At 59.6% G+C, this 23,461-nt stretch overlaps 1 protein-coding gene and 1 long non-coding RNA gene across 4 annotated transcripts in view; both read left to right on the plus strand.

Annotated features, from left to right (window-relative positions):
- The window catches only part of STK32C (serine/threonine kinase 32C), a 71,510-nt gene that overhangs the window by 30,990 nt on the left and 17,059 nt on the right, over positions 1-23,461 (plus strand). For all 3 annotated transcript variants that reach the window (XM_078076942.1, XM_078076943.1, XM_078076944.1), the window contains one exon: positions 13,097-13,152. In XM_078076942.1, coding sequence (XP_077933068.1) covers positions 13,097-13,152 — 56 coding nt within the window. Of the gene's footprint in view, positions 1-13,096; positions 13,153-23,461 lie in introns of those variants that run through there.
- On the plus strand, positions 15,908-16,940 carry LOC118527956 (uncharacterized). The gene is made up of 2 exons (XR_004913368.2): positions 15,908-16,073; positions 16,550-16,940. It is a non-coding gene; the product is annotated as an uncharacterized LOC118527956 (long non-coding RNA).

Here is a 23,461-nt window from a genome sequence, read left to right on the forward strand (position 1 = left end):
CAGTGCCGGTGGGGAGCGGCAGAGGCAGCGGCCGCAGCTCCTCCTGACCTCCCCACCTCAGCTCCAGGCCCCAGGGCTGGCAGCCAGGCCTGCTGGTTCAGCCTCTGGGTCCCCCCACCAGCCCCTGCTCCCATGATGTGGGCTTCATGTTGGCACTCTCCTTGGAGCCCCTTCCCGCCAGCTGAGCCCACTTCAAATACCCGTGTCCTCCAGAAAGAACTTTCTGACCAACTCCCCACCCCCACCACGAATGAGCCACTCCTTACACCACCCCCCTCACGCCCAGCTCAGTGTCCTGGGTTTGGCCCGTCCCATCTGCCCGGGCACAGGTGCGTATGGGTCCTGGAGACTGGATTGTGACCCACTGCTCTGTCTGCTGGTGGCCGTGGCCAGGTCACTGAACGTCTCTGACCCCCAGTTTCCTGCACGCACGTGGGGAACGGCTCCATCCTGCCGTATAGCAGATTGGATACCTAAAACCACCCCTCTGCAAAATAGCCACCATCTCTTTTTGACGTATTTGTACAAGGGGTGTAATTATGGTAAGATGCAGAGACCTGAAGTTAGGACATGTGTACGCCCGTGTAACCAGGACCCCCTAGGACAGGGCCCACTGCCGTCACCTAGAAAGCTGCCTCCTGCTCTGCTCCGCACAGCGCCCTCCGCCCCTGGAGGCTCTGTCACCCTGGACTAGTTTTGCCTGTCCTCAGACTTACGGGGTGGAACTATACGGTATGTGCTCTTTTGAATCTGGCTTCTTTTGTTGGATGCGGTGGTTTGAGATTCATCCATGTTGTTACGGATCTTACAAGAAAGCCGCTGGGGAGCGTTTCATTGTACGGATATAACAGGGTGTCTCCCCACTCTCCCCTGGTGGATGTTCGGTTGTCTTCAGTACGTGGCTGTTACCGATAAGGTTGCAGAGAACGGTGCTGTGTAGACGTCTGTTTGGTTTCTCCTGGGAAGGTGGTGGCTGGCAGCACGAGGTAAGTGCACGTGTAGGTCTGTGGGAGGTGGCCAAAGGGACCGGTGGGCTCCATCCGCACCAGCAGCGGGGGGCTGAGCTGCCCACGTGCATGCGACACTTGGTGGTGTCGGTCTAGTGCACGGGCTGGGCTGTGGTGTGTGGTGGACCTGGTTGGGTTGGAGGTTCAGACCCGTGCTCGCTGGCCTCTCCTCTGTCCCCCTTTCTGAACGTCTGTCCAAGACTTCCCCTCATCTTCACATTGGCCGTCATCTCCTTATTGATTTGAAGGAGTTCTTTATGTAATCTGGTTACAAGTCCTTGGTTGGATGTGTGTATTTGCAAATATTCCTCCTGCCGCGTTTGACTTCTCGTTTCCTTCATAGTGTCTCTTAAAGAGCAGACATTTTTAATTTGGATGAAGCACAGTTTATTAGTCTCTTTACGGTTAGTGTTTCTAGCATCATGTCTGAGAAATCTTTGCCTCTCTTCAGGTTGCAAAAATGTCGCTTTTTCCAGGAATTGGTCTATGTGTATGTTTGCAACCCACCTAGAATTAGTTGTTGGGTATGGCATTTTTCCTCATGGATACTCATTGTTTGGAGGCCCACGTTGCCGCACAGACTTCTGTCAGCGCCTTTGTGAAAACCAGGGTGTGGTGACCTGTCTATTGCATCGCCCTGCACCTGCCCCCGTACTGCATCCCACTGTCCCAATTACTGTACCCTTATGTTAAGTCTTAAAATCAGGTAGTGAAGTCCTCCAACTTGGCTCTTTTTTTTTAGGATTATTTTTTTACTATTCTAGGTCATTTTCATTTCCATATAAATTTTAGTGTCTGCCCACACATTTCTAGCAAAAAAAGCCAACTGGGGCTTTGACTGGAATTCCACTAATTCTATAGATACCTTTGGGAAGAAGTAGCCCCTTGCTGTTCACTGGTCTGACCCGGGGCACCTCTCCACTTACTTGGGTCCTCTGTAATCTCTGTTTTGCAGCGTTATATGTAAGGGTCTTGCACACCTTTCTTAGACATAGTCCTACATATGTAATGACTTTGGTACAGGTGGAATTTGGAAAATCTCATTTTTCTAATAGTTTGTTGATATTATATTAGAAATCCAAAAAATTTTATGTATAGACCACGTATCTATCATGTGACCTTGCTTAATTCGCATGTCAGCTCTGGAAGTGTTTCGTAGAGTCCTTAGGACCTTCTCCATAGACCACTATGCTGTCTTCCATTCTTTATTTTTAGCTTCTTCTCCTATGTCATTGGCCAGGGCAGCATAGCATTAGAGAAAATGATGAGAGTGGACAGCCTCACCTCATTCCCCATCTCGGAGGGGGAGTGTTCAGTGCGCCTCAGTTAAACATGGTATGACCCGTTGAGAGGTTCTGTTCTCGTTTGCAGAGAGTCCTCATCACAAACGGCTCTGTGTGTTGTCAAGTGCATCTCCTGCACTTACGGAGGTGGTCATAGGGTTGTCCTTCTTCATCCTGTTAGTGCAGTGACTTTAAGCCATTGGTTTTCACAGTTAAACCAACCTTGCATTCCTGGCATGTACCTCATCAGTCGTGATGTATTATATTTTTTATATTGCTGCTAATTTGCTAGTATTTTGTTAAGGAATTTTGCATCCATACTCATGGGAAATATTGGTCTGCAGTTTTCTTTTGTAATGACCTTATCAGGCTCTGTTTCTGTATTAGTTTGGTAAATTGTGTATTTCAAGGAATCTCTCCATTTCATCCACATAATATAATTTGTTGATATAAAGTTAGTTGTTCATGATCTTTCTAAATCATCCTGTAGATGCCTGTAGGATCCATAACATCGTCTTTGTAAAACTCTTAATGTTTGTGTTTTCTCTCTTTTTTTAAGAAAATCGGTCTTGGGGTGCCTGGCTGCTTCAGTTGATTAAGCATCCGACTTTTGGTTTTGGCTCAGGTCAAGATCTCAGGATTGTGGGATCGAGCCCCGTGTCAGACTCCCCACTCGGCGGGGAGTCTGCTTGAGATTCTGTCTCTCCCTCTGACCCTCCCCACTTTGCCTTCTCTCTCTCTAAATAATAGATGAATGAAACTTAAAAAAAAAATCCATCTTCCAAAGGTTTGTCTGTGTTACGAATCACAAAAATAACTTTCAGTTTTGTTGATATTCCTCTATTATCTGTTTCTATTATTTTTTTCTTCCTACTTTAGATACTTTGTTCTCTTCCATCGTCTTGTGGTGGTTAATAACTCTCTCATCTTCTTTATGCCTGGGGTTCTCTGTGTGGACGATCACCCACTATCCGCTCTACAAGGTCGAGCATTTGGGGAGTCTCCAGTCTGTGACCATCCCACATTTCTGGTGCGTGCCTTTGGCGGGCGTGCGTCTGTGTCTGCCCCGGCTGGGCCGTGGGGTGCCCGTAGATCACCTTCACTCCCTTGGCAGCGTATGTGAACACCGCTGCTCACATCCTGCCACCTCTGTGTGGCCAACGTGTCTGGCTTCAGTCATTCTAGTGGATGTGGAGTGGTCTCCTGCTCTGCTGAGTTTCATTTCCCTGGTCACTGAGACGTTGAGCTTGCATCCATGTTGTGCGGGCACTTGGGCATCTTTTGTGAAGTGCCTGTTCACGAACTTGACTGTTTTCTGTTGTTTTATGTCTTTTTCTTATTGGTTTGTGGAGTTGTTAATACGCTCTGGGTGTTTTGTCGGTATCTGTTCCAAGTGCACCCTCCCCGCTCTGCTCCCGTGGTGGTACGCAGATACCAGCAGTTCCTGGCTGTGGGGACGTACGAGGGTGCGCAGATGTCAGAACCGACCCAGTCGCACGCTTGCCCCTCGTTCACGCTACGGTGTGTCACTTACGCCTCGATAAAGCTGTGAAAGTACCTCGTACGGTTAGCGGCCACTAAGATAACGTGCACAACATCTACGCAGAGAATGTCCCAAGTAGGTGAGGACACAGCATCTGAATAGATGCAAGTGCCATAAAAATGTCAGTTTTCTCAGGGCTGATGTACAGAGTCACTGAACTCCAAGGGAACAAACAGCCCTACGGAGATTCTGCAGGACCAGACGGATGGATCGGCGATGGAGATGGAAGAGCAGGGGCCCCTAGAGAAGGTAGGTCGCAGCCGGCGGTGGCTGCCTCCATGGAATACGTGTCCACCGTGAAGCCCAAGTGAGGAAGGCCGGCACTTGTTTGGGTAGACACGCAGGACGAAGGAAGGACTCAGACTGGGCAGCATGGGCACAGGGGCTCTGGTCTAAGTCAGGCAGCCTTACCTCGGGAACCTGCACTCAAGGGGACTTGAGTAAGAAGAGGATGTGTCGGCCAGAGAAACAGAGAATCTGACAGTGTCATGGGGAAGGCTCAGGGGATGCTGACTGGCCTTGTCCTCCGTCCGCTCTGCCGGCTCCTTGTTCCCGTGGCGCCACAGGACGGTCCGGCCTGACCCTCCAGGCTGCTGTCTCATCCCTGCCACTGTGGGGGACACTTGTCCCGTGATCCAGAAGCCTAGTGCTGGCTGCGGTCGGACAGCTTCACGCCGATGGGCCCGGCCTGGGCAGCGTGACCATGGTGGATGCCCAGGGAGCCGGGGGCTTCTGGACAGAGGAGAGTGGAGCCTGCTTGGTCAGCCCTGTGGCTCCTTCCAGAGGGTGGCTGCCGGGGGCAGGATGCAGGCTCACGTCCTCCCAGACGACCTGCTGCCCTCCTATGCCGAGGAAATGAAGCGCAGCCTGCAATCCTTTTTTTAAAACAAGGCTGAGTGTAAATAAAATACAGATTTGATGGTGGGGCTTGGGTTTGCTCGAATTTAACATAGTTCAATGTGGTTCTGAAGCAAGGGGGTCAGAACGAAGCTGCCCTAGCTACACCCATGATCTATTCCATTAAGCAAAGATGGGGTTAACGAGTGTGCCACCCCCTGGCCTCCCACCTAGGGTGATCACCTGGAAATAGGAGCCCCATTCAAATCGGACTGGTCCCCCTGCCAGTTTGGGGTGGCGGTGAGGGCCGGTGCAGGCGTGTGCGTGAGTGTGGCCGGGCTGGTTCGGACCGCATCCACCCTCCCTCCTCGGACCCCCGCCCCACCTGCCGATGCGTCCATGCCCCTGGGGCGCCCCTCCTTCTGCACAGAGTCTGCCCTGACCTCCGTCCCCCACTGCGGGGCCGTCTGCGTGGGGCCACCAGCGGCGGGCTTACCCCCGACCTGGCCTCAGCCCACTCAGTAGTGGCTCACTTTTTAAAAACAATGATTATTGTTTTTTTACTGAAACGAAATTCGTGTAACCTAAAATTTGCCGTTTTATTTTATTTTATTTTTTTTTTATTTTTAAAGATTTTATTTATTTGACAGAGAGAAAGACAGCCAGAGAGGGAACACAAGCAGGGGGAGTGGGAGAGGGAGAAGCAGGCCTCCCGCTGAGCAGGGAGCCCGATGCGGGGCTCGATCCCAGGACCCTGTGATCATGACCCGAGCCGAAGGCAGACGCCCAACGACTGAGCCACCCAGGCGCCCCAAATTTGCCGTTTTAAAGGGAGCCGTCGGGCAGCACACCCCCTCCTCCGTCCAGTCCCAGGACATCTTCCGCTGGGACACACCGTGCCCCCGGCAACCCCTGGCCACCCCCAGGCCCTGGGCCGTGGCCTCGCGCAGCGCGGGGGGTTTGTGGCAGACTCCTCTCGCTCAGCACCAGGGTTTCAAGGCCCGTCCTCGACGCAGCGGGCGTCAGAGCACGGTTCCGCTCAGCGGCAGTCACATGCATCATGCCTACCCACTCACGAGCGGCTGGGCCCTTGTGTTGTCTCCGCCTCTGGCTGTCTCGTGGGTCACCTTGTCCGTGGTGCATCTCTCACTGTGGGCGCCTCCCCGGGCTCCCTCCTCCCTCCGCTCCCTCCGGCCCGCGCACATTTCCTCCAGCAAGGCCGAGGTCCTGACACGCATCTCCTGATTTTCCAATGTGCGGTTCACATCCACATCCTGGACCTGCCCCAGCCCGATTTCAGACGCTGCCGACAACTCCATCCTCGTTCTCCCCGCAGGGCACCCGCCAGCTGGATTTCGTGGCCTCATTCCCTTCACTTTTGAATACCCTTCTCAGCATGCATGCCCCCCCAACTCTTGCTAGTCTCCCTCCCCCAGGCCCCCTTCTGGGCACTGCGCTTGGTGGCCTGGGCACCCTGGTGCCCCCTTGCTCTAGCCTCCCCAGGAGGCCCCTCTCTGTGGGGATGGTGGGAGGGGGCATGGCAGGGCCGTACTCTGAGCCCAGAGGCAGCAGATGGGCAGACAGGCAGATGGAAAGACAGACAGAGGGACGGCTTTCTTCAGCCCTTGGCCTAGCCAAGCATCTCCCACCAAGTGCTGACCTCTGACTTCTCTCCATGGAATTCCTCCATTCCCCTGGGGACCTGGGGCCCCCCGGACCCTCCACGGGGAGCCAGCCTCCTGGTGGACTGGCTGTGTGCGGCCAGAGCTGCTCTCGAGGGCAGCTGTGGCCACCCAGGACATGGGCCCGGCCCTGACCGTCTACCCCGGGCCAGGCCTCACTGGGTCTGTCTGCACTCTGCTCCCTGGGTGGGCTGGGCTGTGGCTGACGCAGGCCGGGGGGCTGCTGGTCCTCCAGAGCTGGCTTCACTCTGCCCCTTCCTTGGCCCGATTCTCCCTCTGGGGCAACTGAGCGGCACCTGCATCCCAGCCCTGGGGCCCACATATGCTGGGGAGCCCTGGAGGTGTGAGGCTGCAGGGGACAGGGCCGAGCCCTGTCAGCACCAGGCCCGGGGGCCAGCTGGCTTTGCTGGGTAGACCTGCCTCGGGGTTCAGGCCTCAGCTGCTCCGAAGGCCTGTTTCTCCCCTTCCCTGGCCCCCCACCCTGAGCCACGGCGGCCTCCACCCAGCTCCTGGGTCCTGAGGCTGAACTGGGAGCCCCCGGGGTGCTATTGAGGTGCTCGAGGCCGTCCCTGATGGTGGACCTGCTGCGGGCCGAGCACCTGGGACAGGGAGGTGGCTCGGGGTGGGGGTCCTTGAGCAGCAGGACCCCACTGGGTGCCCCTGGGGGAGGCATGCCACCCACAGCCACGGGAGGGGGCGGGCGCCTGTGCAGACGGCCTCCCCTGAGGGCCCTGGAGGGGCGGGGCCCCAGCCGGCAGAGGTCCTTATTGATCCGGCTGTTGCCGCAATCACTCATTTATGAAGGTTCCCGGGCTGTCTGAGGATGTCATCGTCAAAGTGACGCTCACAGCTCCAGACGCGGTAGCCGGGCCGACCCAGGGTGAGCCGTGGCTGTGGGGCTGTCACCGAAGGTGGTACGGGCCGAGGTTTTCCTGTAAGCAGACGTGGGGGCGGTCTCCCCTGGAGTCCGGCCGGGGGGCAGGAAGGCGTCAGCACCCCCGGGCTTCGGGCCTCCAGTCACTCAGGTCCCCAGGCTCATTCCTGGGCATGAGAAGGGGGACCGTTCCGGAACCTAGGCCCCCCCCAGAGGCCTCAGCACTGTTTCTGCGCTGGCGCCACGTCCTAGCTGTGTCTGTTCCTCGGAAGAGCCAGGATGAGCATGTTTCTCCCCGCCGCCCTTGGGTGGGGCACTGAGCCTGGTGTCCCACGGCTGGGGCATGCGGACGAGCGGGCATGGCCAGGATGGTGAGTGCTTGGAGGGGCCAGCACAGGCTTCCTGGAGGAGGGGTGAGCAGGTGGCCGGGAGGCAGCGGGGCACGGAAGTGTCCCAGGCAGAAGGAAGAGCAGGCTCTGAGGCCCGGGTCTTTGGGGTGGGGTGCTGGCTCCCCACGGTCCCTTCTCTTATGTCCTGAGGGGCCCGTGGTCCTTCCCCCGGAGTCTGCCGAGACTCCCCAGCTGTTTCCCCGCCGGTAAGAGGAGAGCATCCCTTGCTGAGTGGCTCTGAGAACTGGCATGGGTCAGGACTTGGAGGGCTAGGCATGGTGTCCGCCATGGTGCGTGCCGGTGGCCTGGGAGGGCAGGTGGTGGCCAGCAGGTCAGGGCCTCAGTAGTGTCTCTGAGGAGACCGTCTGGCGACCACTTACACAGGCAGCTGGCCGGTGTGTCCTGCGGAGGCAGGGAGGGGACCCGTGCTGGCTGGGGAGGGCCGGGCGAGGATTTCCACAGGGGCCACACGAACTCTGCAGGGGACCGGCCTCAGCAGGACTGGATGATTTTCTCTGGGAGTTTTCTGGGTCATAGGTTGTTTGACAAAGTGTCATCAACTTCTGAATGAATTTCAGCAGCTTGTGACATTTGATTTATGATTGCAGCTTTCCAAATAAATCCCAACTTCTGGTATGGAATTCACCTGAGGACGCTCGGAGGGCCGGGCCTCTCCTGGGCCACAGGGAGGCGGGTGGGAAAGGACTTGTCCTGTGGCCATGGGCCGGTCACCTTCCACACGGGGCCCAGGGCCGTGAGGACCTGGGCCAGGGGCGTCAGGAGCAGGCTGGCCTCTGGGGGGGGCGTGGGCTCCCCTCTCCCCCACCCCGTGGTGCGGGCACTGTGTCACCTGTCACAGCAGCGTGACTCACGGCTCTGCAGCAGTTCTATTTTTACTCTCCCTGGGCTCACCTTCTCTCTTGCTTTCCTCGCTGGGGGCGCTGGCTTACGAAAGGGCTGCATTTCAAACCCGGGATCTCACGGGGACCCACAGCTCCCCTAAGACCTTGTTGGGTACTGAGGGCGAGCGCTGAGCTCCAATCGGCAGTGTTCAGAGATTACCTAACCTTGCTTCGGAGTCTCCCTCCAGCCACCATGTCCCAGTGGCCAGGCCAGAGGGTCAGGTCGGGTCGGGTCGCGGGGAAACCAGAAAGACTTGCATGAGTCCCACTGGATCACGGCTGTGGGAGTGCTGAGGGCACCCCTGGAAAAGCTCCTGGCCTTTCCCCCGGCAATGGTCTGGCTCCTCGTGCAGCCCAGCGGCGGCCAAGAACCTCGGAGAATGTGGAGGGCCCCCGTGGGGAGTTCGGTCTGGGCGCTGGACTTCACGCTAAGACACGTGAAGAAAAATGGTGCCAGGATCACTGGGCTTGTCGGTGACCCTGGGGCACACCAGCAGCCCTCGAGAAGGACCCGGCAGCCACTCCTCCACCTGGGTGAACAGAGTTGGGACCTCCCTCCGCTCGCGGTCAGTCGACGTCAAGATGACCTATTTTCATAGCAATGCCGTGCTTTGTGATTGCCAAGTTGGCAACATAAAAGCCTTCCTTGAAGAATAAATATTCTCAGACCTTTGTGTTTTAAATATTCATCTGTACCAGGGAGAGCTGTGCCCGCACCCGCGCGGCAGGAGGGCTCTGGCGGGCGCCGCGCTCACAGCCGGCCGCCTCCTCGCAGGCACGGCTCCTTCCTGCGGCGCTTAGGTTCCTGGCAAGGAGGCCCATAAACCGCAGGACCGTGGGGCCAAATTGCCTTTTCCTTTTACCTGTGACGTGGGAGCTGTCTCTCCGGCAGGGAGCGTCCCCACAGCGTCACACAGCGACATGAATCCCCTGTACGAATGCAGCAGACTGGTCTCCGTCAACCATAATCCAGGAACTCCCAGCTCACGACCTCATCTCTGGGCCCAAAGCTCGCAAAAAAATAGCACCCCCCCCCCACTTCCTGCTTTATTTTCCTCCCAGGCACCTGGCACCATATTTTTTTGCTGGCCTGGAGTCTGGTTCCCCACAGTAGAGTGTCCACTCTGGGACGGCCCCTCCCTGCCCTCCTCCAGGGTCCAGGACAGGCCTGGCCTGTGGTTCCCGCAGCGGCCTCCGACCTTGGCTCACTCAGCGGGGCCCAGCGTCCTGTGCAGACCTGTGGCTAGAGCCTCAGTCAGATGGTGCCAAGGCCCGGGACTGCATGGCCCGAGAAGCAGAGCCTCCTCTGCAAGATGGGGGTGACTGAAGGCCCCCCAGGAGCCACGTGCAGGACAACAGGGCCCTGTGAGGCTGCAGGTCTGCCCGGGAGAGACGGACGGTCAGAGGACAAGAGGACGAAGACTCGCAGGATCCAGGGGTGGTGACCTACGCCTGTGGGGAGCACAGGGTGTGCGTGCTGGACGGCAGCTTGGCCCCCAGGGCTTGGACTCAAGCCCACGAGGAGCTGGGCCAGAGGCTTTGCACCCAACTTGTGTGAGCAGGCCCCTGGACTCAGGCCCTTGGGTGGTGCGACGCCCCCACCGCGGGTGCGGACCAGCCTCGCCCTGGGCTCCACCCACCTGGTGGCCCAGCCCCTCTCTGGGTTGAGCGCACCTCACGGCTGACGGCTGAGGGGTGGGTGCTGCCCCGCAGCGGCTCTGGCTTCGGTGCAGCAGTGGGAGATCTGGGAGGGGAGTCAGTCCGCGAGTGTTAGATCCGAGAGTTGAGAGGAAAGTCCGAACACCCAGCCCCCTGCCAGGGTCCCGTCCCCCATGCCCCGCCACGTGCTGTGCTCCTGGCCCCCCTGGGCAGTCGGCTCCTGTCGGTGAGACCTGCCCGGGCTCAGCGTTTGGGGGAACTTCACAAACTTCATCAACACGATTCTACTGGACTCTGGATTTCTGGATGATGGTGGTGTGTGCATCAGATTTGGGTGCATCGGCTTAATCACAGTGTGGCGCTCTCTGCCACGTTGTGCTGGGCGCTGGGGCAGTTAGAGGAGCTCCTGGTCCTGCCCAGAGTCGGTCCAGGGCCTCGTCAGGGGGACGGGACCCAGAGCAGCTGCTGGGCCTGCATTTCCACCCGGGGGGCTCTCCGGAGCAGGTGCGAGGCGCTGTGTGCGGTGACTGCAGCCCGGGCACCTAGGTGAGGAGGTGGGCCCGTGGGGTGCCCCGAGGAGCCCCCGGGCACCAGAGGACAGGGTGACCCCAGTTACCGGGTGGGGCTGGAGGCTCCGGGCCAACAGCTCCTCCGAGCAGGCTCACTGTGTGTGTCCGGGGTGGCCTTGCTCACAGCTTCTGGCCGCCGCGGGATGCACGCCCTGCCCAGCCCTGGGCCTGCCCGGGATTCCTCCTGGCTCACTGGCCTCACAAGGCCCAGCAGCTACGTTTGGGGTTCCCGTCCCGCCCGTGTCTGCCCTGTGAAGCTTCCAGGTGGCTGACTCAGTGTCCTGTCCGCTGTCTGGGAATCCGTCGTGTGCCCCTCCCGCCCCGGGGTCTCAGGAAGTGGGGATGGCGCTGTGCAGTAGGGTACACGCCCTCCCTTCCCTTCCCTGGAAGCAGGCCCAGGAGAGGGCACAGGGCCAGCCAGCGTGGACCCAGGCCACAGCTCCCCCCATGTCCGTGCCTGGCCGACCTCCAAGTGCCTCTTTCCCCCGGATTCTCCGTGATAACCTCACTTTCCAGCGTGTGAAAGCGGAGTGAGAGGCATGGTGTGGATTTCCTCTGCTTCTGACCTACTGTTTACCACACCATCTGTTCTCATCCTCTTCCTCTCTTGGGAAGCCCTGAAGTTTGGGACACGTGTCTTCCTCTGAGCTCGGTGATTGCCTGGGCCAAGCCCCCTGCTCACTCAGCCCCGGGGGCGCCCCTGCCGGCCAGCCCGGCCCTGTGCCGGCGTCTCTGGGGAGGACGCCTAACCCTAACGCACGGCCTTCCACTCCCGGGCTCGCTGGGTGGCACTTCCCAGCGCCACATGATGGGCCGCGCACACACATGCCCTCTGCAGGCTCCACGTGCCGTTCTCGGGTGGGCATGCTGCGGCCCTTGTCTGCCCCTCCCTGTGGGAACAGCCCAGGCTGCACTGAATGCAGGCTCGCGGGCGTCTGGGGGCCCTAGGCCTCTCACAGGTGCCCAGGGCACACGCCTGAAAGTATTTGGAGCCAGACTCGCCAGGTGCTGCGAAGCCTGAAGGGAAAGAACGAGAGCCACGGGCCATGTAGCAGCCCTGTCATCTGGGGGAGGGTTCTGAACTGGGGGGGTGCGAGCTTGGTGGGGGCAGACCTGGGGACAGAGACTGGGGGGGGCACAGGCCTGGGGGGCACAGACCTGGGGATGGAGACTTAGGGGGGCACAGACCTGGGGACAGAGACCTGGGGGGCACAGACCTGAGGGGACACAGACCTGGGGACAGAGACCTGGGGGGCACAGACCTGAGGGGACACAGACCTGGGGACAGAGACCTCGGGGGCACAGACCTGGGGATAGAGACCTGGGGAGGCACAGACCTGGGGGGCACAGACCTGGGGACAGAAACCTGGGGGGCACAGACCTGGGGATGGGGACCTGGGGGGGTGCAGACATGGGGCACAGGTGGGACCAGCTGGTGGCCTGAGAGTCAGCTGGGGGAGCTGCACTCTGGCGGGCAGGTGTGGGAAGCAAGGCTGGCCCGAGCTGCCTGGGGCACTGAGATGCCCGCGGGAAGGAAACCAGTGGAGTGGACCTTACACATCAGGATCAGAGTGAAGCAGAGTCCTGGAGAGCACGTCCGAGCTGCTCTCACTCACAGTTTATCACGTCCCCGCCCCCCCGGGCACTGCGTGTGCATGGCATGTGTGCGTGGCGTGTGTGCGTGGCCTGTGTGCGTGGCGGGGAGCATCTTTCTTGAGCGCCGTGACAGTAAAGTTGCAATTTCCAACGATCCCTTTCTCTAAGGGGAGCTTATGTCTGGAGGAAGTTAATAGAAATCGGGATCCGGGTGGTTTCGCACAGGCCTGGGGACCTCCCTTTGGAAAGTCCCTGTTATTCATCCTGGGCCCGCAGTAGGCTCCCTGTAGCTCATCCTGTGAACCCTACAGCAGATTCAGCAGGAGGGCAGGGGGCCTGTTTCCCATGCTCCAGGACCCCTATTTGTAGGGCTTCATGCATTGGGGGCAGCTCAGGATGGGGGTGTCTGGGTACCTGGGACTGAAGAGGGCTGCTGTGGGTGCCATCTGCTCTGTTCACGCCCCATCCGGTATGCGGTCTGTGGGCAGCATGGCCTGGCCTGGCCTTGCAAGGAGCCCAGAAGAGGGACAGCATGGCCCCCAGGACCCACCTCTCTGCCTTGGCTCAGGCCGTCCCCGCGTTACACACGAGCCTGACTTGAGCCTCCAGCCAGCACCAGGGCCCACTTCCAGGGTGCAGGGGGGCTCCCTGCAGTGGTGGGGGGCGGCCCCTGGGTGGTTGCTCCAGCTGGGGGCTGGTGGGCAGTACTGGGTCTTTCTGCCGCCTCACCGGGCATCTCTCTGTTTTTTCTGCAGTGAACTTCGACCACTTCCAGATCCTTCGGGCCATCGGAAAGGGCAGCTTCGGCAAGGTAAGGAGGAGCCAGCAAGGAGGCCGTGGCAGGACCGTTCCCGCGGCCACCAGCTCTGGGGAGGCCAGCCCCACCTGTGTCTGTCGGTGGGCGCTGAGGCTGCATGCAGATGGCGCGGTTGCTGGGCTTTGTGGGACCACGACCCTGACACCCCCTCCCTCGAGACACTGAAGCCCGCCCCGCGGTGGAGCCGCTTTCCTTAGAGACCGGAACCCACTCAAGGCTGCAAAGGAAGTGTCTTAGAAGCCCCTGCGGGGGTGGGGGGGGTGCCAGTAGATAATCAGTGTCCAGGAGCCTCTGTGACGCTCGTGACCCTCATGACCCTCGTGACCCCCGGGCCAGGCTGCTCCCGCAGGGGTGCAGGTGGCAGGGGCGGGCGTGCAGCTGAGCATGCATCCTCATCCCGGGGCAGCCAGGCCGCTCGGGCCTCTAAGTAGGCCTGCTCGAAACTGTCTCCCTGCTCCTTTTGTTCTCTCTTGTCCACATCTAACTTCCTGATTGCTGCCTTGTAATGTCTCGAGATTGGGGGTAATTATAACTCAAAGAGGCTTAACGAGCACTCGGAAGGTTAAAATTAGCTCTCGGGACTCGGCCATGAGGGGTCTGTTGTAGATGGATCACTTTGGAATGGAGAGTTTCTTTTGAGCAGAGGAGTCTTGGCAGATGAGGCCTTCGCCCCCCTCTCCAACAGCTGTCTGGACGCTGTGCCTTGGGTTCCCCCAGGCCTGGGGAAATTATAAACCAGAGCAATTAGCTCCTTCGCAGGAACTCATTCAAACGCTTTTGTTAAGGAGAGTATTTTTAAGATCTGCTGGTTGGGCTGCCCTCTGCCCTCCCTGCTTCTCCCAACGGAATGTAAATTTTGTCTGTTAGGGTCACAGAGGGCGTGGGGAAGGTCGAGGGGGAGACGGTGGGGCTTAGGGTTAGGGTCAGGCCTTGGAGGACACCAGCCCTACACAGGTTTCGGGAGGAGTGGCCTGTATGGGGAGACATGGAGGAGGAGCCGTGCTGGGGGCTGGCCTGGGGCAGCCCCCTCACTGTCCCCTGCGTCCTCCCGTCCTCATCATCCCCCTCATGCTCCTCCTGCACTCCGGGACAGCACACACCCCCCGCCGCAGTGTCCGCAGAACCCCAGGACTCCGGCTCCTCAGACCAGGTCTTAGCTTTAAAAAGCCAGCTGGCCACGGGGCCCGGAAACGGAGCTCTGCAGAGTGGTGGGGTGACAGTGCAGTCCTGCTGAGATTTTATCCTCAGATGCAAGCTGCCTTGTCACGGCTCCCTAATGAGGCCGCCCAATTAGGCCTGCAGGGTCTCTGGGCTGCAGTTGCGGGCGCCCTGTGCTGGATGGGTTTCTGGAATGTGGAGAAGCCCAGGGCCTGTCCAGACCTGGGCTGTGCTCCTTCTAGCTGCTCTCGGCGGCTAGGGCAGTGACCCCACGAGGAGAAGGAAGGAGGATTTGGAAGCTCGCCATGACCGCAGAAAGCCAGCTCCAAGCCTATGTGGCCGAGCCCGTAAATGCCTGTTTGTGGCCTTATTTGAGATGTGTGTGCGCACAGGCTCGGCCGTGCCCGGCAGCACGGTGAAGCTGGGCTTTATAAGGACGACCGGGTCAGGTGGATGTAAACGTCCCGAGTTCACCGATGCCCCCACCTCATGAATGGAGGCAAAGTGTTTGGTGTGTCTGGCAGGACCGGTCTCTTCCCAGCAATGGCTGTTTACCATGAGGCCGCTCCATCCTTCAGGACAATAGCTCACTGACACCCATTCACAAGCCTGCTGTTTCTGGTCCTTGGGTACAAAGACTGCTTATTGGTTTTGTTTTTTTCCAGGTTTTTTTTTATTTACTGTGATAAAATTACACATACAGTTGTAATCATCTGTAAGAGTGCAGCTCGGGGCATTTCTGGGCAACCTCTACGTCCTTCCGTCTCCAGACTCCCTTGTCTTAGAAAACGGAAACTCTGCCGGGATTCCTCAGAAACCCATCCCAGGGTGGATGGCTTTGTTCTCCAAGGTGGAGTGGAAGCTGGTGGTGGAAGCCCACCGTCTGAGTGCTGAGAACACAGCCCCCACTGGCTCGCCGGTGGAGGGGTCTTGTCCCGGGTCTTCTGACCAGGCCAGGAGCCTGGGGGGGGGGTCCTCAGTGCAGGAGGCCCCTCCCAGCTCCCCATGACTGCGCTGGGGGCTGGGGGTGGGAGGTGTTGTTCCCAAGGCGCCTGAGTCCAGCAGCCGGCTTCACTAGGTGGGGACAGGTAAGCGGGTGGGACAGGTGAGCGGGTGGGGGCAGGAGGTGGGCGGGTGGGGACAGGTGAGCGGGTGGGGACAGGAGGTGAGCGGGTGGGACAGGTGAGCGGGTGGGGACAGGAGGTGAGCGGGTGGGACAGGTGAGCGGGTGGGGACAGGAGGTGAGCGGGTGGGACAGGTGAGCGGGTGGGGCAGGTGGACGCCTCCGCGGTGACGAGCGTGACAGTCCTTGGCAGGCGCTGTATGCTGGTGCCTGGGGCCTCGGGTCGCTAGTAACACTTGATCCAAGTGAGCCGCAGAGGGTGACAGGCGGACGTGAGCGAACATCTCCCACCTCCGGGAGGGGAAGGGCTGGGGGCGCGCTGCCCCGGGATTCCGCCGGGCCTCTCTCACCAGCCGGGGCGGGCTTCGGCCCCGCACGCTGCCCTCTGATTGGCTGGGTGCGACCACGTGCTCCTGCCCCGCACCAACCACGCGGGGCGCTGCACTCTGATTGGTCCTGGTGGGCCATGTGACCAGGAGCAGCGGCCGGCGGGGAGGGCGGTGCCCATGGCGGCTGCGAACTCGGCGCCGGCCGACTCGGTGCGTCCAGGGTCCGGGGTGTGCGGCGCCTTGAGCAGTCACGCCGACGCCGGGGGCCGGGGCCTCGGGTCCGTGCCCCTCTGCGGGGCGGCTGGGTGAGCGCCCTTCTCTGCTCCTCCTGCGGGGCTCTGGGCCCCCGGGCAAGGGGCGGCCCTGCTTCTCCAGCTGCTCTTTGCGGCTGCGGGCGCGGTGAGAGGCGAGGGCGGACACACCGCCTTCCCCGGGGGAGCTTGCGGGGTGCGCCCCCGACCGTCCGCGGTCGCCCCCTTCCTGCCCCCTCTCTGTCCCCGGCCTCCCCTTTCCTGCCCCCCTCCCCCCTCCCTGTCCCCAGCCCCCCTCCCCCCTCCCTGTCCCCGGCTGCCCCCTCCGTGTCCCCAGCCGCCCCTTCCCTCCCCCCTCCCTCCCCCTCTCTGCCCGCTCCGTGTCCCCAGCTGCCCCCTCTCGGTCCCTGGCCGCCCTTCCCTGTCCCCGTCCCCTCCCTGCCCCCTCCAGGTCCCCAGCCGCCCCCTCCCACCGGTCTCAGCTCTCAGTGCGCTTGTGCGACCGGTATCACGAACTACTGCGTTTACAGCCAGAACAGAGGAAACACTGTTTTGGAGAAGAATCCTTGACCCCCCTGGGATTTAACACTGATTCTGCAAGCCCACCGCCCCGGGGCTGCCGGCTCCGGCTGAACTCGCTTCTGCCCTCCAGCACCCCCGTGCTCTTCCCAGATGCCGGCTGTCCTCATAGTTATTTTTCCATTTGAACTTATTAAATAAGTGCTGTCGAGATCAAAATAAACTCATGAAATTCGGGTAGGAATTACATTTAAAGATTAAGGGAAAGTTGATAACTTACCCAACTAGGGATCTAGTACTTTTTTATTCAAATGTTATATTTTCATATTAATCCTTTGCATCCTGTTATGTTTATTATCTGTTGTTTTATAGTTATTACATGTTAAGCTGTTGTGCATATTATCTATCTTTGTTATTGTGAATAGGAGATTGCATTTTCAAACTTTCCAGTTTGTTGGAAAATGGTGACGTCTGTCACCCCTCACCCCTGTTCCCCTACGACCCCCGCTGCCCCCTGCATTCCCGCAGCCACTGTGGCCGCTGTGGTCCGAGGACCTGGGTGGTCACTGGCTGTGGCTGATGCGCCCAACCTGGGCGGGGGCAGCGCTGTGGCGGGTGTGGCCAGTGGGTGGGGATCTGGCTTTGCCAACCTGAATGTCCTCCTTGCTGGAGGATACCGTCTCCCGGTGATGCTGTCTGTGGGACAGAGTCCAGGTCTCACTTGGGACTGGGGTCTGCAGAGCCTCCTCAAGGGGGCACCTGGTCAGGCTGCCGGACCGTCAGGAAGCAAAGGTTGAGGCAATAGAAGGGCACAGCCCTTCAGGAAGCAAAGGCCCGTCTCCTGCAGGTGGGGTGTCCCCTTGTGAGTCCAGAGTTCCCTGACCTGGGTGCGTTTTTCAGCGATGTGACTAGCTTTTGCACAGTGGGCACGATTGGGTGTTTGAGTAGGAATGTCCTGGCCCTTGTCCTGCACTCCAGCCGCTCTCTGCCCTCATGGCCCAGTCTGGAATCGGTTCTGACCTTCCTCCTCCCCACTGCCCTGCATGCCCTGTATGAGAGGCACCCCCTTCCTCTCTTCACTTGCGGAAGGGCTGGGCTGGAGCTCACACGGAGGCTTCTGGGAATGCCGACTGCTGTCCGTTTGTGGGTAGAGGGCCTGGCCACCTTCTGTCCCCTACCCAGCCCAGACCTGTCAGGAGGCCCTGGGTTCTGAGTTAGGGTGCTTGCTGTGAAATCCGGCAGGGATGGGGGCTCTTATCCAGCTGTGAGGCTGGGGACGCTTTTCCCTTGTCCCAGGTCTGGCTCTCGCAGGAGCGCTGGCTGAGCTGTTCTTTGTGGAGGGGAGGAAGTGTTCGGACCAACATGTCTTGTTTCTCTCCAGTTTATGGGGAAAGAGCTAAGACAATGGGGGTACAGTGTGCCTTGGCCACAGACCCCAACAACTCTGAGGAACCTCCTGATACCCCTGTGACCAGATCCTCAGATGGACCCTGGAGATGAGGCAAGAGTGGGAAGGTGGGGGCCGGCGCAGGAAGTGCAGTCCTACAGCTTACGGCCTTGCTTCTTTCCTGGGGGTCCCTGTTTGTGAGGACACCCAGCCATTGCCGTGGCAACACCGCAGAGGAAGCAAGTGGCCCACCGCCCAGCGGCCCAGCGTGGTGCTGCAGCCTCTCCCGTTAACAAAGGAGGAGCCTTCTGGGGTTTCACCCTCCGTATTGGCAGAAACGCCGCGGGGACGAGCAGCTGTGGCCGAGAGCTCAGGTGTCCTGCCCCTCCAGCTCCTGGACCAGGCTCACAGCCCCTTCTGAGACGGCCAGACCCCAGATCTGGACTCTGGATCTTAGGGACCCGTGCGCACGTGCTCTTGTTCGCATCACGTGCTTGATTGTGGCCTGACCACGCCAGTCACTTAGGGGAGCCCTGGGGAGAAGCATTGCTGAAGGCCGGCTAGCAGTGGCCACCAGAATGCACGGTGTCCAGCAGTGTCTGCAGGAGCCCGCAGCTGGTGGCCGGGCGCCGGTCACCCTCAGGCACAGCAGCCGGTGGGCCCCGCACACGCCCAAGCCCAAGCCCTGGTTTGCCCACAAGGGCCCATCCTCATGGCCACACAAATGGTGCAAATGACCCTTGGCCATGAAGAGCCTCGTCCCAGCCCAGGGAAGCCCGTGCGTGTGCACATGTGTGCACGTACACACACACACACACACACCTGCCCACACACACACACACACACACACCTGCCCAAATCAGCAAAACCCCAGACAAAGCCAAGCAAAGTAGAAAATTATCCAAATTGATGATACAAGTTGCAATCTTGAATAGGCCAATGAACAGAAGAGATTTAAAAAAAAAAATTAAACTCTGCCATTAAAATATCACAAGGTGCCCTGTGGTCCAGCGATCCCACCCCTGGGCGCGCACCCCCGAGAACTGAACGCAGGGACTGGAACAGATGTTTGCACCCCCATGTTCCAGCAGCATGGTTCACAGACAGCTGGAAGGGGCCTGAGCGTCCACATGGATGAAGGGAGGAAGGGAGAAGGGTCTCAGCCTTGCGAGGAGCAGCCCCGAGGGCCCTGAGCCCCAGCTCAGTGTGACCCTGCGCCCCCAGGCAGGGCTGGAGAGGCCCCGGTGTGCTCATGCTCCAGGCTCTGAGCTCCCAACACTGTCAGGGGGGCTTGGTGTCAGCCCCCATCAGCAGAAGCCGGGCCGGCTCTCAGCTCTTCGTGGCTCCAGCACCCAGGGCTCCCTGCGCTGCTGTCCTCCCCTCTCGACGTGGTCCACAGGGCCCGTGTTCAGGTGTAAGTTTCCTAAGTGACCTTACAAGCAGCTCCAACTTGGGGCACCCTGATGGGAAGGGCTTGGCCACAGAGCCAGCAGTTGGATGAGGGACCCTGCCCAGCTGACCTGTGTCCACCCCACCTCACAGAAGGGGCCCTGCTGGGCTGGGTGGGGTGTGGGCTGAGGGCTACACGGTGGCTCTCGAGGGGTGAGGGATGCTGACGCCCAAACAGACCAAGCCCTAGGGAGGCGGAGGGTGTGGGGGGAGGGCACAGGCGCTGGTCAGAGAACCAGAGGGACACCGTGCATGCAGCAGTGGGAGGATTTGTGAGGGGGCAGTGGGAGGTCAGTGCCCAGCTAGAAGGGGCTGGACAGGGCAGCAGGGAGGGCCGGGGCTGAGGGCACAGCCTCTTTCCTCTCCCTACCCCAGGGAGCTCACTTGGTGGAGGGGTCTGCTCTGGACGCTGCCCAGGCCGAGGGCCGAAGCTGGCTGGGACCTGCAGGTGCCTGGCACCCTCCCGGCTGTCACCGTCTCCTTCAGACTCGCAGGCCCAAAGAGACCCGGCATGGCAGCCTCCCCTGGGAGCAGTATCTAATAGACCGTTTATCACATGCTCCGAAGTGGGCCAAAGCACAATGTGAACTTGCTGGGTTGGTCTCTGGGTCACCCAGGCTTTGCTTTTGTGCCTTTAAATAGCCGTCTCCCTGGTGACTGATTCCAGAGAAGGAGGACGCTCCCGCCCACTTTCTCACTCTCCTCCCTGGTCAGCGCATGAACGGTCATTATCTTGGCTGGAGGCTGCGGGGGGCCGAGGCCAGAGAGGCGCGCCTGGTTCCAGGCCAAGCGGCTTGGGCGCACCAAGTGGGTGGATGGCCAAGGATGAGCCCATGGCCCAACAGGAGCGGCCACCCCCGTGTGTGTCCCGGGTGAGAAGGAAGCTTCCTTTGCTAGGCCGGCTTGGAGCACACGGCCGGCGGCTGGAGGCTGTTCTTCAGGATTGGGAGGTGGTGCAGGTGCCCTTGACCTAGGCTGCTTACCCTGGGAGCCCCGAGGGTCCACCTCCAGTCAGTGTGTCTGGACACCTGTCAGGTCTGCCGCCCCCGGTGGGCTAAGGCAGGGCCGTTTCTCAGGGCAGTCAGCCGTGAGCCCCCAGGACCCCGAGTTCCAGGCCTCCCCACGTGCCAGCGCTGAGCTGGGCCCCGCGTCCCTCGCCGACCAGCCCATCCTGCGGGCTCTGCCCCTTGGGGAAGCAGGCCGGGCCCACGCTTGGGCTGCTGCTGAGGTCCCCATCAGGCTCCACCAGGGTGCAGCCTCCCATCTTCCTTCATTTTTCATTTTGGAAAACTTCAAGCATAAATACAAATGGGGAGGAGGAGAAAAATTCACCACCCCGCACCTATTCCCAGCTCGGGGCTCATCTTGTTTCAGCCGCTACCTGCCCACACTCGGGGTAGCTGAACTGAACCCCGAAATTGTCCCGCTTTATCTGTGAACATTTCAGTGGGCGTCTCTGCTCGTACGGTCTCGGTCCCTTCGGCCCCTGGGATAATCCGCGCCGGTGGCTCCTACCCGGACCTGGTCAGACTCAGACGATCCCACTGGTGCTTTGTGGTCATGATGGTGAGGATTTATACGATGGCTCAGAACAGAATCCACGCGAGGCCCGGCCCCCCAGCCCCCTTCTCCCCGTGCTTTCTGCGGAGGGTCCAGGTCATTGTGTGTGCTGCCCCCACACGTGATCCCGAACGGCCCCGCCCTTGGTGAGCCGGTTGTGGTCTACACCAGCGGGTGGATCCGGTTTGACTTGCTGCCCGGCTCCGTCCACGGCCACCACGGTCTCGTCCGAGTTAGGCCGCGGGCGGCTCACCCGTGGCTTCCTGAGGAGCGCCAAGAGGCAGTATTCTGGTTCTGCCATGAAGTCTTCTTGGCTTTGCAGCTCTGCTGACCCGTAACCGTTCTCTGTCCATGAGGACAGCGCATCCAGAAGGACACATGCCTTCTTCCGCTCACGGACAGCTGTCCAAGGACAGAGCTGGTCCCCTGGTGTCCTCTACCCGCTAGCAAAGTGGTGTTCCACTGCTACGCTGACTCGGGATGGGTCGCCTCCGCCGTCCTTCAGTCCACACACTGTGACGCTGTTGGGGCTCGGCTCACTGGCCCCGATGGTGCCGTCGCTTGCTGGTGTGACTCGACGCTCTCGCCCCGAGGAGCAGAGCCTTGGTTTCCCCGTGGGACCCCGGCCCCTCCTGGTGTGGGGGGGTGACACTTAGGACCACAGTTTGGGCGCTAGGGCTGCTCGCCGCTCCCGACTTGGCCACATTTTACAGGCCTTCGTCGTGGCCAGAGCCAGGAGGTCCACGTGGGGTGTCCCACGGCGGGGGGGTGCTCATAGTCCCTTGAAGTCGTTCCTCTCTGATGAACCCGCCTCCTGGATACACACCCCGTTTTATGTCTTATTTTGCTCTCGATTTTTAGGGGTTGCCCTTTATGTTAAATGTGATGTTTGTGTAGGATATTTGCGTGGTGCCCCGTGAAAATCTGTCCGCTCAGGAAAGGGCAGCCTCTTTTGCTCTTCCCTCCTGTTTCCTATTTTGGAAACAGTTTGGTTTACATGCCCATTCATTTCTTTTTCATATTTTCATACGACCTGCTTCTGAAATCAGTGGTGGCTTCCATTCCACATTTCTCCATGCTTTGCTTTTCACGTAACAGGATTTCTGGACGTGACTCCCCACCCGCCATCTCCACACCAACACTCCATTCTGTGGCAGCGTGACCCTGGGCGGACGTGCTGATGGGTGTCCCATGGCCTCTGTGACAACGGCCGCAAGTGCAGCGGCTGCAAATGTGTTCTGTGGCCGTGTTGGTGGCCAGAGGTCTGCCGTGGGTGAGCCGTGGGCTGCAGTCAGGCTGAGGGCAGGCTGGCTCCTTCCGGAGGCTCCAGGGGCATCGTCCACTTTCTAGAGGAGCCTGCATGTCGTGATTTCCTGGCCCGTGGCCCCGCATCCCTCAGACCCTGCCTCCTTCTCTGACTCTGACCCTCCTGCCTCCTTCTTCCCCTTGTAAGGACCCTCGTGATGACACCTTGCCTGCCTGTGTGCTCAGGGGTAATCCCCCCTCTCCAAAGCTTTCACTCGATCACATCTGCAAAGCCCCTTGTGCCGTGAGGTGACAAGTCCGCAGGTCCCAGGGATTAGAGCATGGACGTGTTTGGGGGCCGCTGTCCAGCCGAGCGCACAGGCTGGGGGCGGCGAGGGGCTGTCGTCAGCTGGTGCAGCTGTAGGCAGGGCCGTATCTACGTGCGTGAGCCTCCGCACAGCTTCGCCAGTGTATCCGGGGGTTCGCTCGTGGACGCGGACGCGGACGCGCGGGCTGGAAGGTAAACGCACACGTGAGGGCCTGGACGTGGCCTCCCCTGGCCAGCCCCCGTTGTGTTCCCCACCACAGCGCCTGCTCTGCGATGTGGTCCCAACGTTCGGACTTTCGCCAGTCTGACCAGAGAGAGATGGCGTCTCAGTGAGTTTTCACTTTGCCTTTTATGATAAGCAAGGTTGTGCATCTTTTTAGGTGTTAGGAGGCCATTTGCGTATCCGTTGCCTCTTTTCCTGTCGGGTTGATGTTCTCTTTTATTTTTAGAGGTTCATTCTATATCAGGGACACTAACGTTTTGTTTCTGACGTAAATTGCAAATATTTTCCCACTGTGTTGTCTTTCAAGTTTATGTGTTTTTTCTATGTAAAATATGTTTTATTTTTATATCTTGTTTATCGGTCTTCCCCCTTGTTGCCGGGGGCTTCGCGTCACAGGAAGGTTGTCCTGTCCCGGGTCACAGAGCTCTGTGGGCACGCTTTCGTGGAGCACGTCTACGTTTCAGCAATCATGTTAACACTCATGCATCTGGGGTCTATCCTGGCTCGCAGTGTCATGAATGGATCAAATTGTATCTTTTTTATATAGCTATTCAGTGATTCCAACACCACTTATTAAAAAGTCCATTTTTGGGGCGCCTGGGTGGCTCAGTCGTTAAGCGTCTGCCTTCGGCTCAGGTCATGATCCCAGGGTCCTGGGATCGAGCCCCACATCGGGCTCCCTGCTCCGCGGGAAGCCTGCTTCTCCCTCTCCCACTCCCCCTGCTTGTGTT

Source organism: Halichoerus grypus, chromosome 7, assembly GCF_964656455.1.
Source record: "Halichoerus grypus chromosome 7, mHalGry1.hap1.1, whole genome shotgun sequence".
Taxonomy (NCBI): Eukaryota; Metazoa; Chordata; class Mammalia; order Carnivora; family Phocidae; genus Halichoerus; species Halichoerus grypus.